This window comes from Cygnus olor, chromosome 2, assembly GCF_009769625.2.
Source record: "Cygnus olor isolate bCygOlo1 chromosome 2, bCygOlo1.pri.v2, whole genome shotgun sequence".
Classification (NCBI taxonomy): Eukaryota; Metazoa; Chordata; class Aves; order Anseriformes; family Anatidae; genus Cygnus; species Cygnus olor.
The window spans coordinates 96,519,720-96,534,964 of NC_049170.1; the positions used below are offsets into that span (position 1 = coordinate 96,519,720).

The window sequence follows — 15,245 nt, forward strand, 5'->3', positions numbered from 1 at the left end:
AACAACAGCTTAAGGCGCTACGTACATGAGTATCTTACAGCTCCCCTTAATAATAATTTATCCCAAAGTGAAGGTAATGAGTTTTGTGGTGTTTTTCAGAGCCACCCTGCTATTAAGGACTAATGGTAACAGATATGGGACAGAAAGATTGACACTTTAATTGACATCAAACTCTCCTGGTTCGTATGACCGTGTATGGCAAAGGATGCACTCACCAGATCAGTGCCATCTGTTCAGTATGCATACTTTGTCATTATGTACCCCTTTTGCTGTCAACCTTGCATGTGTGGAGGAGAATATTTTGAGACCTAGGGGCTTCTTTTGAGGGGGGACGTGAAAGCTATGCTAAGTTTTCTTTCCCAGATGCTCTCAGCATCTGGGTGGGATATCCCTTTTGGCACTGATTCTTTTTTTTCTTCCCATTCCTTGTTTCAGATGAGCACTAAAATAGAGGGCTGTGCTTTGTTATACTTCAGTAGGAATCTTGAGGTGTGTGTTCTCAGGTTTCATGCACTGCTCGTTGTTTAATGAGGTGATTTTTCTGGTCCAGAAACAGATTGCTGTAATGCCAGAGCTCTGCTGTAATACCAGGTATTCTTTTCAGAGAAATTGTTTGAAAGTATGACTTCAGAACTATGTTACCCAATTACCGACACTCCGGAATCTCAGCCAAGTGTCTAGTATTCTCATGTTATTAGCATTTACAGGACAGCATTGTTCAGTGAAATTAGAGGTCTTGGGAGCAACTTAATCATCCAGTGATGCTGTAGGATTTGTGATGGGTATAACTAGAAGATGAGATTTGTCTACTCTGTCTTTAGATGTCTACATTAGAGTTATCCACCGGAAACCCTATAGTCTAAAAGAAACTGATGTCTTCACTGTAGTGTCTGCAGAGTAGATAGTTAATAAAAATCCTTTTTTTTTTTTTTTAAAAAGAGGAAAAGCAAAAAACAGTTGACTGCATATATTGGTTGTTGCTGTTAGTGCTGAGGTTTTTTTTTGTTTGTTTTTTTTAAAGCTTCTTTGAAAGATATAGCAAATTGGATGGCTTGAAAAGGGTAGGATGACCAGAGAAAACTGGTTAATCTCTTTAATTCAATACCAAATTAAAATATTTGTAAACAACCTGTGGGAAGAAAGCAAGTAGTTTTTCAGATTTCATTTTGGGTGTTTATCTGTAAAGAAAAGTTTCTTGGAGAACATCACTGAAATAGGAAGGGGTTTAATAGGAAATTGAGCATACCAATTTTTACTTATATTAAGAATTTAGAATTATAGAAATTTCTTGCTATGAGCATTTTGTGTTCCATGATGATTTTGCTTTCACAATGTCAGCAATTATGAGTTGAAGTTAACATTGCTCCTCTGTGTTGTGTTTTTTTTTTTAACTTTTTAAGAGCTCTTTCGTTGTTTAGAAACACTTCCAAAAGCTTCCGTATTGCTCAAAAATAGCAGGAGTGCTTCATGAGTTACTTTCTTTAAAGAACATTCTTAAAATGGATATAAACTGCCTGAAAATACTCAGGAGCAGGATTTTGTCATTTGTGTGGATAATCCCTTGTGGAAAAAGAAAACAGAAGTGTTACCAGGAAAAAAAAAATCTTGGTTTTCTTGCTTTCTGGGAGATGTATACTAGTTTGATTTAAACGGTATCTCTTTATTTTTGGATAATTTTTGTTTATTATCAGATCATTTTAATAATTTTTGAGCTAGTTGCTCTCCAGAGCATTAAAGCTAAGCCGTCATAATGGGAATTGGTTATGGTTTGGCAGAATGATTTTTCTATTATTATGAGCAACCATTACGTTTATTATAGCTGAAGATCATTATTAACTGTAATAAACCTCATGCGTTTGACAATACTTTGTAGTCAGTTTCATTATTTTGCTTCAAGGAGCTTAAAACTTAAGGTAAAAGTTTTTTATTCCGTTGCGCTGAGCACAGTGAAATCTTACCTGGTGCTTGAAGGCGATGTGATAATACAAATCGTATTTCTGCATTTCTGTAGACCTTACATGTAACAGTGGGGAGAGAAGTGCTGAAATCTAAGAAGCTGTTGTAGAAGCACACAGATTTGCAGGGAGTCTCGGGAACAGGTTTGTTGTAGTTGGTTTGAACTATGGTCTGAATTTTTGGGTTAGACCTGTGTGGTGCCAGGAGTTGGACTCGATGATCCTTATGGGTCCCTTCCAACTCGGGATATTCTGTGATTCTATGATTCCATTTTTCCTTATTGAAATATTTAGCAAGAAGGCAAGCGAACCTTTAATGTATTAAAAATATTTTTTTCTGGTATAAAGAAAGGAAAGCAGTATTGCTTAATCTGTTTTTAAAGGTGTGATCTTTATCTTTTTCTTTTATCTTTTTCTTTTTCTTTTTTTTGCTTTTGTCATTTAGGTCTCTGGCAAGTGTAATGGACAGTGCAGAAAAAGGCCTGTCCTCGGCTGAAAATTTAAAAGGTTTTATTGAGATAATAATTCCATTACTGATAGAGTGCTGGATTGAAGCATCTCCTGCACAATCAGCTCCCATTCTCGGAAATCTTTTGGAATCAGATTCTCAGCAGCTTATGCAGCAAGTGCTTAGTATAATACATTTATTGTGGAAGCTCACAAAGCGACACGATGAAACATACAAAATGGTAAGGGAGAAGTGATCCGTGGCATAATAATGAGAGTTCATGTTGTTTTGATCAGAAACCAGTGAGTTGGTGGTGGGAAATAGTGGAAATATTTGAGTAAGAGAGAAAAAGCCTAGGGTTTGAGCAAAATTGGAGTTTGGATTTTGTCAGGTCTCTTACTCTAGAAAAGAGTCTGTTGAACTGAGCAGTGAGTTCAGCAGTAGTCTCCAGGAATCCTTCCTGACAGACCAGCACGAAAACTTACGAGCCTGAAAATCATATTGGAGAAGAGGAGCGTTGTCTCCCAGATAACCTCTAGAATATAAATCTGACCAAAGCGTGGTATGGATTATTCGTTTCTTGTTTTTACATGTTGAAAGGTTTTACACATCGGGGTAGTGGAATGAAAAACAATCCTTAAACCCTTGGAAAGGTAAGGGACAAGGGTTGTATGAAGTCTGTAACTGTTTGGCGGTACCTACACTGCTGTATTGTGATTGGTAGTATCGCCCATGACACTGAATCAAAGCCTAAATAAGAGTTTTGGAAAGCATCTTTGAAGGTCTTTGCCCTGATTATTTTGTCTGTCTTTTATTTTGATAAATCAATTACTTTTTTTTTTTTTGCAATGTTTGCTGCTCTTCAGAAAGCCTTGCAAACGCGAAAACACACGCACACTCTTTTCTTGTCATTTTGGCTGTTGAAGGAATATCTTGACAGCTCTTTTATCTCTGTATAGGATTCTAGATTCATGTGCTAAACAAAATCTACGTACAGAATAATTACTACAAAAAAATCTGGAATCAACCCATTACACTAGAGTTAGCTAACGTACACAGACAGCCCGAGAGGGGTGAATTTGGTGTCCCCGAACAAAACATGCTGTTCCCGTTTACCTCTGTGCTTTCTACAGAGCCACTTGGGAGCAGGCAGAAAGGAGGCTGTGGCAGCCTGCTGCTGCTAACCTATTTCTGTAGGGTGCTTTAAGGCTGCTGCCCTTAGCCACAGGGTGCCTGCCTTTTGGTCACAAGAAAGGAGTGCTCCTGTGTCAAGTTGTAAGACATTTGAGGTACACACAGGTGCATTATGACCTTAAGATGTTCAGAAGAAAATTTTTTTTTTGAGGATACTGTATTTTTTAGTTGTATGTTCTCTGTTCCTTTATATTTACCTTATATATAAAGTACATTCAAATAACTCAGTTTGAAAATGCAAGTTTTGCTTATGAAACAGTCCTTGGGCTCTAAGGGCCAGAGTGCTTATTAGAGATCTTCTGGAAAACCACTCTGAATGCGCTTAGTGGGAGCCTGTTAATCTTTGAAATAGTTTAATGGTCATTCTTGTAATATTTGGATACATAAAAAAGATTGCTGTGCCTGATCAATTTAATAACAATGCAAGCTTCTGTGTGCGGTGGGTTCTGCTAGATAGTTTGTGGAATGGTGACTGAGAATGTCTGTTAAACCAAAAAGTAAAATTATTTTTGAATATAAAAACCTTACTGTGTAAGGATGACCTTTTTTCAGTAAGATGTTTTGTTGGAAGTCTTGAACTATGAGTATGTTAATAATGGGAAAGATGAAAGGTAGTCTCAGAGTATGTCTTAATGGAAAATTCAGGACAGTCACTGCAAGTAAATCAGAGTTCACTGATAAATTAATGTAAAAGCGCTTTCAGTTCATACCTGTAACTCACTTGGTTTAATATTGTGTATATCCACCTTAGTATGTGCTAGGAACGTATACTGGTCCAGTTTGGATTAAATGTTATCCCTCACTCTTGAATTGTATCACAATTTTACTCCCTTGTTTTGTGGATCTTCCAGTTTGTGCATGATTTCATTGATGTTTTTCACTTACTACCATCTTTTCTGTCATCTGCTTTCCTTAATAGGAAGTGTGGCTCCGAATGAATTACCTTGTTGATTTCAAGCACCACTTCATGCGTAGTTTTCCTTACTATTTACAAGAAACAGTAAGGCACAAAAAGAAAGATTCATGGAAAGGGTAAGAATAAAATCAGTGTTGTGTAAACAGCTTTTAGTTTCGTAAAATGAGACAATGTATGTGAGCCTTACTAAATTTTTAATGTTGTAAAACTTTTTATTGTGTGTTCCTGGGAGGTCTGTACAACCAGAGCATTTTGGTTGTACTTATTAAAAGTTTTGTGTAGGAAGTCATCTGAAAGTCCTCCAGTAGAAATGAAAAAGCTGTTTTAAAGAAGTGAAAGTACTGCAAACTGTGCTGCTGAAAATGGAGCTGTCATAGTGGAATCTTGCTTTATTCTAAGGGTCTATCATTGTCATGCTGCAGGTATATTTGTGTTTGGAATTGTTTGGTATTTCAAGTATTGCATTCTCCATTCCTAGAAGGGCACATAGATTAGAGGTACGGCATAGCTCCTAGTGAAATATTTTCATTTCAGCTAGCCTTGTCCATTAAGTTGATAAAGCCAAAAAATGTTTTGCTTTTCCAGGTTTTGACCTGAACTCCCTTTCTTGAAACTGAAAATCTGAGAACTAGTAGTTGGGCAACGCAACCATGTTTCTTGTCTTGTAGGTGACACCCTGACTTAGTAAAGTTCTGTGCATCCTTCTTCATTATACTCCTAAATTGTGCCCTATTCTTGCACTTAATAAGTATGCTGTTGGATAGATACTGGAGACTTTTGTGGTTTTGTTTTGGATATTAATTGAGGACTTCCAAAAACTTAGCCTTGTGTGATGTAAATAAAAATAGTTACCTTTTGTTTTCCCTACTTACCGATATATTGGTGTGAAGGCTTGCATTTAGAAATCTCACATGGCATTTTAAGGCTTCCTTCCTTCTCCAGTTTGCAAAATGTTACAGAAACTTATCACAGTACTGCAGATAGCCCTTCGTGTCAACACATTCTGAACATGAAAAAAGATACTAGCATTTATGCAATGTGTAAATTAAGCCCATACCTTGAGATTTACTTCCCCGTATTTTAACAGTTGGCTTTATTGAATTGAAGAGTGACTAGACTTAAGTTAGCACAGGGTGAAGTGCTCTGTTATGTCATTTTCACAACTCTATATCACATTCTGAATGTAGGTATTCATATGTGCAGCTTTCTGTAGATAAATTCTTTGACTTTCTTTTTGTATACTGTGGGTGTTCAGTCAGCGTGAACTGAAGTTCCAGCATCAGATGTCAAGCTGCAACATCCTTGATTCCTTTCTTGGTAACCCTTAATTTTGACTTTCAGACCTCTGAAGAATATAGTAACAGTGATAAATGTGTTTCTTATTCCACAGGAGATTGGAAAAAGGTACATAAATGAATTTCTCTATGCTGTTCACGGTGCTTTTAGTTGTCTGACGGTGACAAAATCCATGTGATTCCTCACAGAAGACGAAACACAAAAAACAAAACTAAGGGGTAGTTTTTCTAGTGTTCCTTTTCCTGTTTCAGTCACCTAAAAGTGGTGCTAGACCAGGGTAAAAGTCTCAGAGGAGAAATCAGCCGTAGAGACACAATTTACAGCTTTGGTTCTCACTGCCGCTATAAATACAAGAAATAGGTATCATGGTGGCAAAACAAAAATTGTCATTTACCTGAATGGGATGTAACAGTCAAATATGAAGACTCTTTTAAAAAGTGTATTTGCTTTAAAATATCAGTATTTATAATTTTTCTTCTCCATGTGGTATAATTTCTACTGAAGTAACTGTATATTAAAAGGCATAATTTTTTTTTGATTTTTTTCTTTTTTCCCCTCCTTTCCTCCTTAGCAACAAGTATTGTATGACACCCTCAAACAGTGTAGACCATCTTTTACTGAACTTAACCTTGTGTGACATAATGGTTTCACTAGCAAGTGCTTCAACACTGCAGGCAGATTCTGGTTGGTTGGACATGATAAGGAAATTTGTGACAGATACTCTCCAGGATGGCAGCAGGCTGAATAGCAAGCAGGTGAACAGATTGCTTGGTGTGACTTGGAGACTAATGCAAATACAGCAGAACAAAGGTAAGATGTGAGTAGTTTCTGAAAAGCGAAATGTAGGCACTGACAAAGAGATCGAGTTACTTTTTTCTTTTCAGGTCACTTTGTCTTACATCCTTGGTTGTTACATCCATAGTGTGTTTTGTCTGTAGAGGTAAATTGAATTCCATGGTCATATCCTTGTATGTGGCATTGAAAATTGCTTCCTTATTAGGAATGCTGCTAGATTCATAGTGTTGATATACAAAGTATATTTTTGTGTACCTGTCTTCTGTTTTTACTTCTTAAGGCATTCTTGTAAATGGGAAGAATACCTTTTTTCTTTACTGGAAAAAATAATAATTACAAGGAAGGAGAGTTGCATGATATTTTAATATTTTAGTCCTTATTTAAAATCATTAATGTAGCTTGTAGACGTCCTCGAGTAATGTCAGATGACCGTTCTAGTTCTATGGTAACATGAAAAGTGTTCGAGGCCAGGCTGGATGGGGCTTTGAGCAACCTAGTCTAGTGGAAGGTATCCCCATCCATGGCAGGGGATTGGAACTGGATGGTCTTTAAGGTCCCTTCCAGGCCCAAACCATTTTATGATTCTATGAAATGCCAAGATAGTTCAGATGAAAGCTGCTGTAGCATTTGATTTTAATCCCCTTCCAAGGGAAAACACGTTTGCAGTTATGACTTGCACGACCAACACAGTGTTTTGGGTTCTCTTCCCACCCCTTCACCAAAATAACGCTTGACTGTGATCCAGATAAAACCTTGTTTGCCATGTCTGTTCACTGGTTGATGCAGGACTTCTTAAAGAAAGGAATTTCTCAGTAAGTCTAAAGGTGACAGTGGTCTATTGTGTCTTACCGGTCTGGTAGAATTTAAATGCCAGTTGGCTGTGGAATTTTAGAAAACACTATCTCCCTGGCAACAAAGCTAATAACTAATTATTCCTATCTATACTACAAAATTTAGCTTCCTGCTGAAGGCAAGTAGTAGTCCACAGTCAGAGAGATGTGCCCGTCTCATCATCTGAGCTAAAGCAAAAGAGTTGATACTGAAGAAATATGTTTCCAGCTATTATATCAGATACTTCACACTTTTCTTTGTAGTAAAACATTGAATTTTGCTTTGTCTACTAGACTCTTGCCGGATGGGGGAGAATAGCTTGTGTTTTTCTAACCAAAGTAGCCATTTTAGTAAAACAATTTTCCTCAAGATTGCAGAAAATAAAAGCTTTAAGCTTTAAAAACAAACGAAAAAAACGTTTAAGTGAACTTCCAAAAGACTGATGCATATGGATCTTGTCTTCTTATTCTGTAAAGGTTCAGGAATTTTGTTGCGAGTAGGAAATTGTTTACCTCAGGAATCTGTATCTGTTTGTGTGAACAATTTATCTTGTCCCTTCTAGATAATCCTTGTGCAGTACTAAAAGCCTGACTAGATGTAATATTAAACTTCATTTGCTAGACGTAGAGGAAGTGTAGTTTCAACAGGCTGGATAAATGGGCCGACAAGAACCTCATGCAGTTCAGCGAGAGGAAGAGCAAAGTCCTGCACCTGTGAAGGAGCAGGCCCATCCACCAGAACATGCTGGGGCCGCCCAGATGGAAAGCAGCTTGGCAGAAAAGGATCTGTTTGGACACCGAGTTGACCATGAGCCAGTAATGTTCCCTTGTGGCAAAGAAGGCCGAACAGTATCCTGAGCTGCATGAGGAGAAGTGTTGCCAGCAGGTCGAGGGAGGTGATTCATCCTTTCCACTCAGCACTGGTAAAGCCACGTGAAGTACTGTGTCCATTCTGGGCTTCCCAGTTCAAGTGAGACATGGAGCTACTGGAGAGAGTCCAGCGAAGGACCATGAAAATGATTAAGGGATTGGAGCATCTCTCTTACGAGGAAAGGCTGAGAGAGCCTGGAGAAGGGAAGGCTTAGGGGAAACTTATAAATGTCTATAAATACCTCTAAAGAGAACGGAACAAGGCTCTTTTCAGTGGTGCCCAGTGACATAACAAGAGGCAGTGGGCACAAACTGAAACACAGGAAGATTTCTCTGAGCATCAGGAAATACTTTTTCACTGTGAGTGTGACTGAGCACTGGCAAAGGTTGACCAGAGAAGTTGTGGAGTTCCCACCTTGGAAATCTCTCTCTTTGGAGACATTCAGAAACTGTATGGACATGGTCCTCGCCACCAGCTTTAGGTGATCCTGCCTGAGCAGGGGGATTAGACCCAATGATATCCAGAGGCCTTTTACAACCTAAACCATTCTATGTGGAAAAAAGTTTCCTGATTTTTTTTGATGGTGTTCTAGAAATTCTGAACTGTATTGTATATGATGATATTCCAGAAGTTCGCACATACTGAAGATAAATCTGAATTGTTTAAAACATATCTGAAATTGAGATTAAGGGCCCGAGAAGGTGTGTGTGTGTATATATATATATATTTTTAAGAAGACAATGCAAAAAAAAAAAAAGAGCTACTTAAGTCAATGTTTTCTTAAAACACAATGGAAATCGAAAAAGGGGAAATCTAGACAGAAAAAACAATGAGAGATGAAATAAAAAAAATGGTCAAAATCTTCAGCATTATGCAACAAAAATATGGTGGTATCTTTGCAGTCCTTTTTTTCACAGCTGCCTTTGAGTAGTTCTTTATTCTGGTGTGAAACGTACCATTTACTTTGGATGTGTAGAAGAGCTTCAAGCTGACGTCTGAAGATTTCTCTCCATTGTTTAAGATCAAACTCTGGATCTGCTCTTTATAATTAGAAGGTCTGTTGCTTTCTTGCATTTCTCAGGTATAAGTTTAGCAGCAGTTTACCTGCTAGTTGTATTTTTGATAAATTTTCCTCAAGTGAGAGAACACTCAGTCACTTCAGGAGGAGGATTGCCACATGCTAATTAAAACTGGACTATGTTAAAAACCTATGAAGACCTCAGCTGCATTTTGGAAATCTGTACAATGTGGGCCTTTTAAATACTACTTTTAGATAACGCATTTTAAAACTGCTTTTGTTTTTAAACTTGTTCTGTTTATAGGAAGCAATTCAAACAGTAGGACCTGCTTTACTGAACGTGCCATGGAGAGTTATTTTGATATTGGCTGAATATTCTACGTGCTTAGAATATTTATTTCTTATAAAATTTTCCGTTAACATTAATACCTTTGTGATTTCCAGCTAATTAATGAACTACTAATTAATTGAGAATAAGCAAGCATTCTGTTTAAGAAATGCAGTCCAAGATAAATCTTCATTAGAGGAGTATGTGAAATGAATAAGTTAATGTTTCTAGTGGAAAAAAAAAAAAAAAGAATTTATCTTAATTAAAATTTGTTCTAATATTTGATGTATTTCTTGGTTGACAGATTTGTTAGATTTCAACTTCTCAATGGCTCCCTGCATTATGATTAAGCATGGCCATGCCATTTCAGGTGCTTTTTATAGTGTATCTTTTCCTGAGAATCTCTGTACAGTAACTCACTGGTTTTACTGGAGTTTTTCGATTAAGATTGGCCCCTGAACTGGACCTGTAATCATTTTCAGTATGGAGCATTCCTGTTAAAATGTGGTCTCCAGGGGCAGAAGTAGCTCTGTTCAGTGTGGAACATGTCACTGTGTCTGGTTTTGAATGCATAACTTTAACTGCTTTGTACACCTGAATGGCAAACAAAAAGTTTTGTTGTCTTGGATTATGAAAACAATGAAAATAAGTGATTACTGCTAGTTAAGTACATCTTGACAGCAATTAGTTCGCTGGGATCAAGCCCTATTCAGACAACTTGAGTGAGGGGTAGTGCTCTTCATGTCTCTTATCTTTTCAGATACTTCCCTGTTCTTTTAGGCTTGTCTTCTCAGAATTCAGATATTTGTATGATTATTTTTTTTTCACATTTTGTTAACTTTTACTTCCAATATTTCAGTCTGGCTTCTAAAGAAAATGTTTGGTCTCTTTTTCAGTCTACTATAATAACTTCTGCACTTGCTGGCCAGTTTTAGCCACCTTTGACATGAGGTTAGAACTCAAACATTGTTGTAAGTCTGGTGATAAAGCATAGTTGGCTAAAGCTTCAGAGAAGAAAAGGTTGCAGTGCAAGTTTAGCAGATCTCATTGTAGCGGCTTGCCAGTGGCTCTCAAGGTATGTATTTTCTGGTTAATCAGCAAATGTGGTGTGGAGCCAGCTGGTTCGAAGACGTGGAGAGCTGATGAGGCTGATGTGTGTGTGGCAGGGAGGGTTAGTATGGAGATAACTGAAGGCAGTGGCGGTGAGGTTTTGGAAACAAGGTGAAGAGTAAAGGAGACCAGTGATGTGAAGTTATTGTGCTAGGGGAAAAGGATGTGGAAGATAGCTGTGGAAAACAGGAATTTATTACTTATTGCACTGGTTTCGAGGTAGTTAATGAGCTGTCTTCAGGAAGCTCTGAAGTTTTCACGTACATGTTGTTTCTATAGTTGTGCTTCTTTCATAAGCTACACAACGAGGTGTTTTAATGATTCACAGATTTATCCGGTGGTTTGTTTTGAAGCCTTTTGGTACTTCCCCTATGGAAATAATTGTAGGTAGTTGCAGATACAGATTATATGTAATATGTGTGCGTGTTTGTATGAAATCAGAAGATTAAGCAGCACTATTTGATTATTATTTTTTTATTTTCATTCTAGTGGCTACAGAACCCTTGATAAAAGCAGTATATACACTATACCAGCAACGGAATCTCCTTTTTCCTGTTCGTACATTGCTTTTGAAATTTTTTAGCAGAGTTTACCAAAAAGAAGATTTGAGGACTCAAAGAATCAGGTAAAAAACACCTATATTTCTATATTCTTTTTCATTTCAACACAGCATGTTTATTTCAAAAGTTAGGATATTGAATTTATGTGTTGTAAGATGTCATTGTGGATCTGGTTTGGCACTGTCACTGAAATTTCAAAGTTCAGGTTCCCTTTGATTTGAGATTGATGTGTGTTAGCTTATGTGTCTTTTTCTCTAATATAAGTACTAGATTTAAGATTTAACTTGCAGTATATTTCTGCAAGCTCATTGTTACTGACTGTGTGGTAGTCCTTCCCAGATGCGTCAGTGTTGTGCAGCTATTGCAATGGAGCCATGTCCATTACTCCAGCTCGAGGTCATGGACTTGTGACTTAAGTGGTTCCATTAGTGCATGTCTAGCCTACCGTATTTATTTTCTTTAATAAAAGTACACTTCAGTTGTTTTGGATGTGTGGATTTAAAGAGACTAGGTTTAAGAAAGTATTCTGTCCCTTTGGGTTCCCAGTTATATGCATCTATTAGATACCTGACTAGCTCCAAGTAAGAGGAAATGATTCTCCATATTGCTGTTTTAGTTTTTCAGCATAAGATTTGTCCAAACTAATCTGGAAAAGTTAAGGTGATGTATTTTTCAACCAAGCCATGTGGTTCCAACTATGTAAAATACTTAAATAGAGATCAGTCTGCATCAGTCTTGAGAACTGAAAAGGGCACACAATCATACCAATGATACCTGCTTCTGCTGACAGGTAAAAATCAAACCTCAGGGTCCCCAGAAATGCTGGCATCCATTAGCACAGTCAAGCTCCGGGAATGTAGTTATTTTCTGTCAGTCCTCAGCTTTTTTTAATCCTGCTTTGTGATTAGGCCTGAATACACATAATTAGATCTACAGACAGAAAAATCTAACGTTATGCTATGAATATCAAAAAAAATAAAGGGAATTTGAAAGACAGGAAAAGGCTAAGCAGCATTTTCCTCTTCTTTTTCACTTTGGGTGAAGAAGATTCTTTCCATACTAATTTCCCTGAGGTTACATAACCACTGTTTTCTGAACAAGTCCTGAGCATCTCATCCACGGCATCATATGACCATCTAATGTCTACAAAGCTTTAACTTTCAACTTTTAGATGTCACAAACAGCAGTAGCTTTCCTGTTATTGCCCTTTTCTCAGTCCTCTACATGGAATTGTAACATTTTTAGTAACTGAAGAGTAAAATCTCAAAAGGCCAAAATCATTTGCAAAAAGAATATATACACCTATGTATGATGACATTTTAAGATAGCTTAATCTTTATGTACTGGGACAATCCATTTCTTTCCATTAGAAACAGTGTTTTCCAGTCTTCAAGATGTGAACTGGGAAGTGGGTCCTGGTTGACATCCGTATTGTTATGCCATTCAACTTGATATTATAGCTCTTTTAGCCTTCTTATGGCTGCTCTCCTCAATTTTTTTTTTCCTCAGAAGCTTGTTGAGAGCAGTATAAGAGGAGCAGAGTTCATGCTAGAACAACTTCCAAGATCATTTAAATGAAACTTTATTTTTTAGGTGTATCTGATTTTCAAAGAATGGATGGCAGATTTTGGCCTACTGTTGCCTGGGAGGAAGGTGGAGGGCACGTACCTTTAATGCCCTCTTATGCTATTATAGACATTTTGTTTCCTCAAACTTTTTGGTGAGGGATTTTAAGTCTGTTGAAAATTTAGATGATTTTTATCAGCATTATGCTAATCTTATTGACACCTTCAACTTGATCAACTTGAACTTCTTGATTTATACATGTATCATCTATTTAGTACTGAGGTGATAGAATGGTTTTGGTTTGTAAATTATACTTGATCTCGTAAGTAAAACTGTCACAGAAACGGTAGCCTTTGAAAAATAGGATTGGTCTATGCAATTGGATTGTTTTAGTTTGAACTAGAAAGGATAAATAAAAACAGTTCTCTAGTGGGGTTGTCCGGTTCTAAAGCTCAGCATCAAAGACATTTAAAGGAAATTAAAAACCATAATTAGTGAAGTTTCCTGAAGTACTAACAGGCCAATTGGTTTGAATAGAGAATGAGTTCTGGAGAATCTTCAAGTCATAAATATAAACAAAGATTCCTCTCAGGTGAGGGAGAAGCTTGTTTGAGTTTTTCCTTCTTTCCTTACCAGCTTTTAGAGGGTGATTATGATAAACAGCAATTTCAGAGAATTTGACTGGAATCAGTTTAGTGTTTGGTCAGGAATATGTGAAGTGCTGATGCTAAGGCCAGTGCTGTGCAATGTTTAGTGGCCTGGGTCATGAAATAGGATGCACCCAGTGAGTTTGTAGACAGTGCCAAGATAGAGGGAATGGCATGTGCTAAATGGCAGGGCTTCAGTTCAGAGCAACCTGGTGAAGCTTGACGTTGGCCAAGAGAAATCGCGTCGCGTTTCAATAAGGGTATGTATTCAACTCTGCATCTGGAGTAGAATAAAGTCATGCACCAGTTCTTGCTGAGCAGCAGCAGTAGTAGCAGTTAAAAAAATAGGTGCCAAGCTGCATGTAAGTTCATAGCGCATTCCTCTCATGAGTAAGGCAAACCACCGTGGTCTACAGTAGGAGGAACGTGACCAGCCGATTGACTAAAATTCTTGTCTTTGCTGAGTACTGGTGAGGCCATACTCCTAATGCTGTGTCTGGTTTCAGCGGGATCACATTATTCATTCAGTGGAGCTGTGCTGTGCAGCCTAAGCTTCAGGGCACAATTGGTAATTCTGAAATAAAGACCTTGAAGTGTAGTTCGACTTTAAAAAGTCACAGTAGAAAGTTTCTCTCTTGACATTTCTTCATCCTGAATTTTATGTCAAATTTCCTTAATTGCTAATCCTGCAAATTCAACTAAATTATTTTTTCCAGTTGTCCTTTATGCTTCCTTTCTACTGTGTTTCTTATGTTCGCAGTGTGTAGCTTTGTGTTACTGTTCAGGGGAAAATAAATAACTGTATTAGCTCTGTATGGCTTATAGACAGTGAGAGTAGCGGTATGGTTTTGTCCCTACAGTTTTTGGTGTAATTTTTATAGTATACATATGTAACAGATCTGTTAATAAAGTGTGCATCTCTTAATAAGAGTAACTTCGGGAGAGCCATGTTTGAAGTTTGTCTGCGTGCCACAGGATTCAGTGCTAAGACAATAAATAGGATTCAAGAATTCTTCCTTTAATTATTGTGTTAACTGTTAAGTTACACTTCAAAAAATTACTTTTAAATTTGAAAAGTGTGAGTAAAAGACCTACGTGAAAACCTTCATTAAAATAATTCAGTACTTACTCATTGATATATAATAAAAAGAGAAATATAATAAGATCAAAAAAGGGAAAACAGCATTCTCTGATCACCCAGGATTTATTTTGGAAAACTTTTACTTCTTTTAGTCTCACTTTTTCTTAATATTACTGCTTTTTTTAATCATCATTCCTGATTAAGAAATGAAGCTGGCTAAAAAAAATGAGGGTTTGGATGTTTTGGAGGGGGGCAGAAAAGATACTTTATTGTGGTTGACAAAAATAGTTGATTTACTGTAGCATTTGAACAGAGAAAGAAAAGAAACTAAAATCATGTTATCAACTCCTATTTAAAGCAACCAGTTCTAGTTGCTCATTCTGTTTTAAGATTTATCTGAATTGAACAGCCAAGGCGTCAGTAAAGGTAGAATTGAATTTGAAATTCTAGTAATGAGTAATGGCTCGACTGGGGAGTCCAGGAGTAGCCAGAATATGGTAATAATATAAAATGATAAAACTAATGAGAAATGGAAACGTTGCTTTGCCAGCATACGGTCAGTTCACACACTTGCTTTCTAAAAAAGCTGTAAGTATGTAGTGCAAAAACTGTACCAAATAAATACTTCTG

At 37.2% G+C, this 15,245-nt stretch overlaps 1 protein-coding gene across 4 annotated transcripts in view; it reads left to right on the plus strand.

Moving 5' to 3' along the window:
• The window catches only part of TEX10 (testis expressed 10), a 52,763-nt gene that overhangs the window by 6,966 nt on the left and 30,552 nt on the right, over positions 1-15,245 (plus strand). For all 4 annotated transcript variants that reach the window (XM_040549405.1, XM_040549408.1, XM_040549406.1 and 1 more), the window contains exons 4-7: positions 2,401-2,644; positions 4,517-4,629; positions 6,381-6,619; positions 11,251-11,386. In XM_040549405.1, the coding sequence (XP_040405339.1) occupies positions 2,401-2,644; positions 4,517-4,629; positions 6,381-6,619; positions 11,251-11,386 (732 nt within the window). The remainder of the gene's footprint in view (positions 1-2,400; positions 2,645-4,516; positions 4,630-6,380; positions 6,620-11,250; positions 11,387-15,245) is intronic.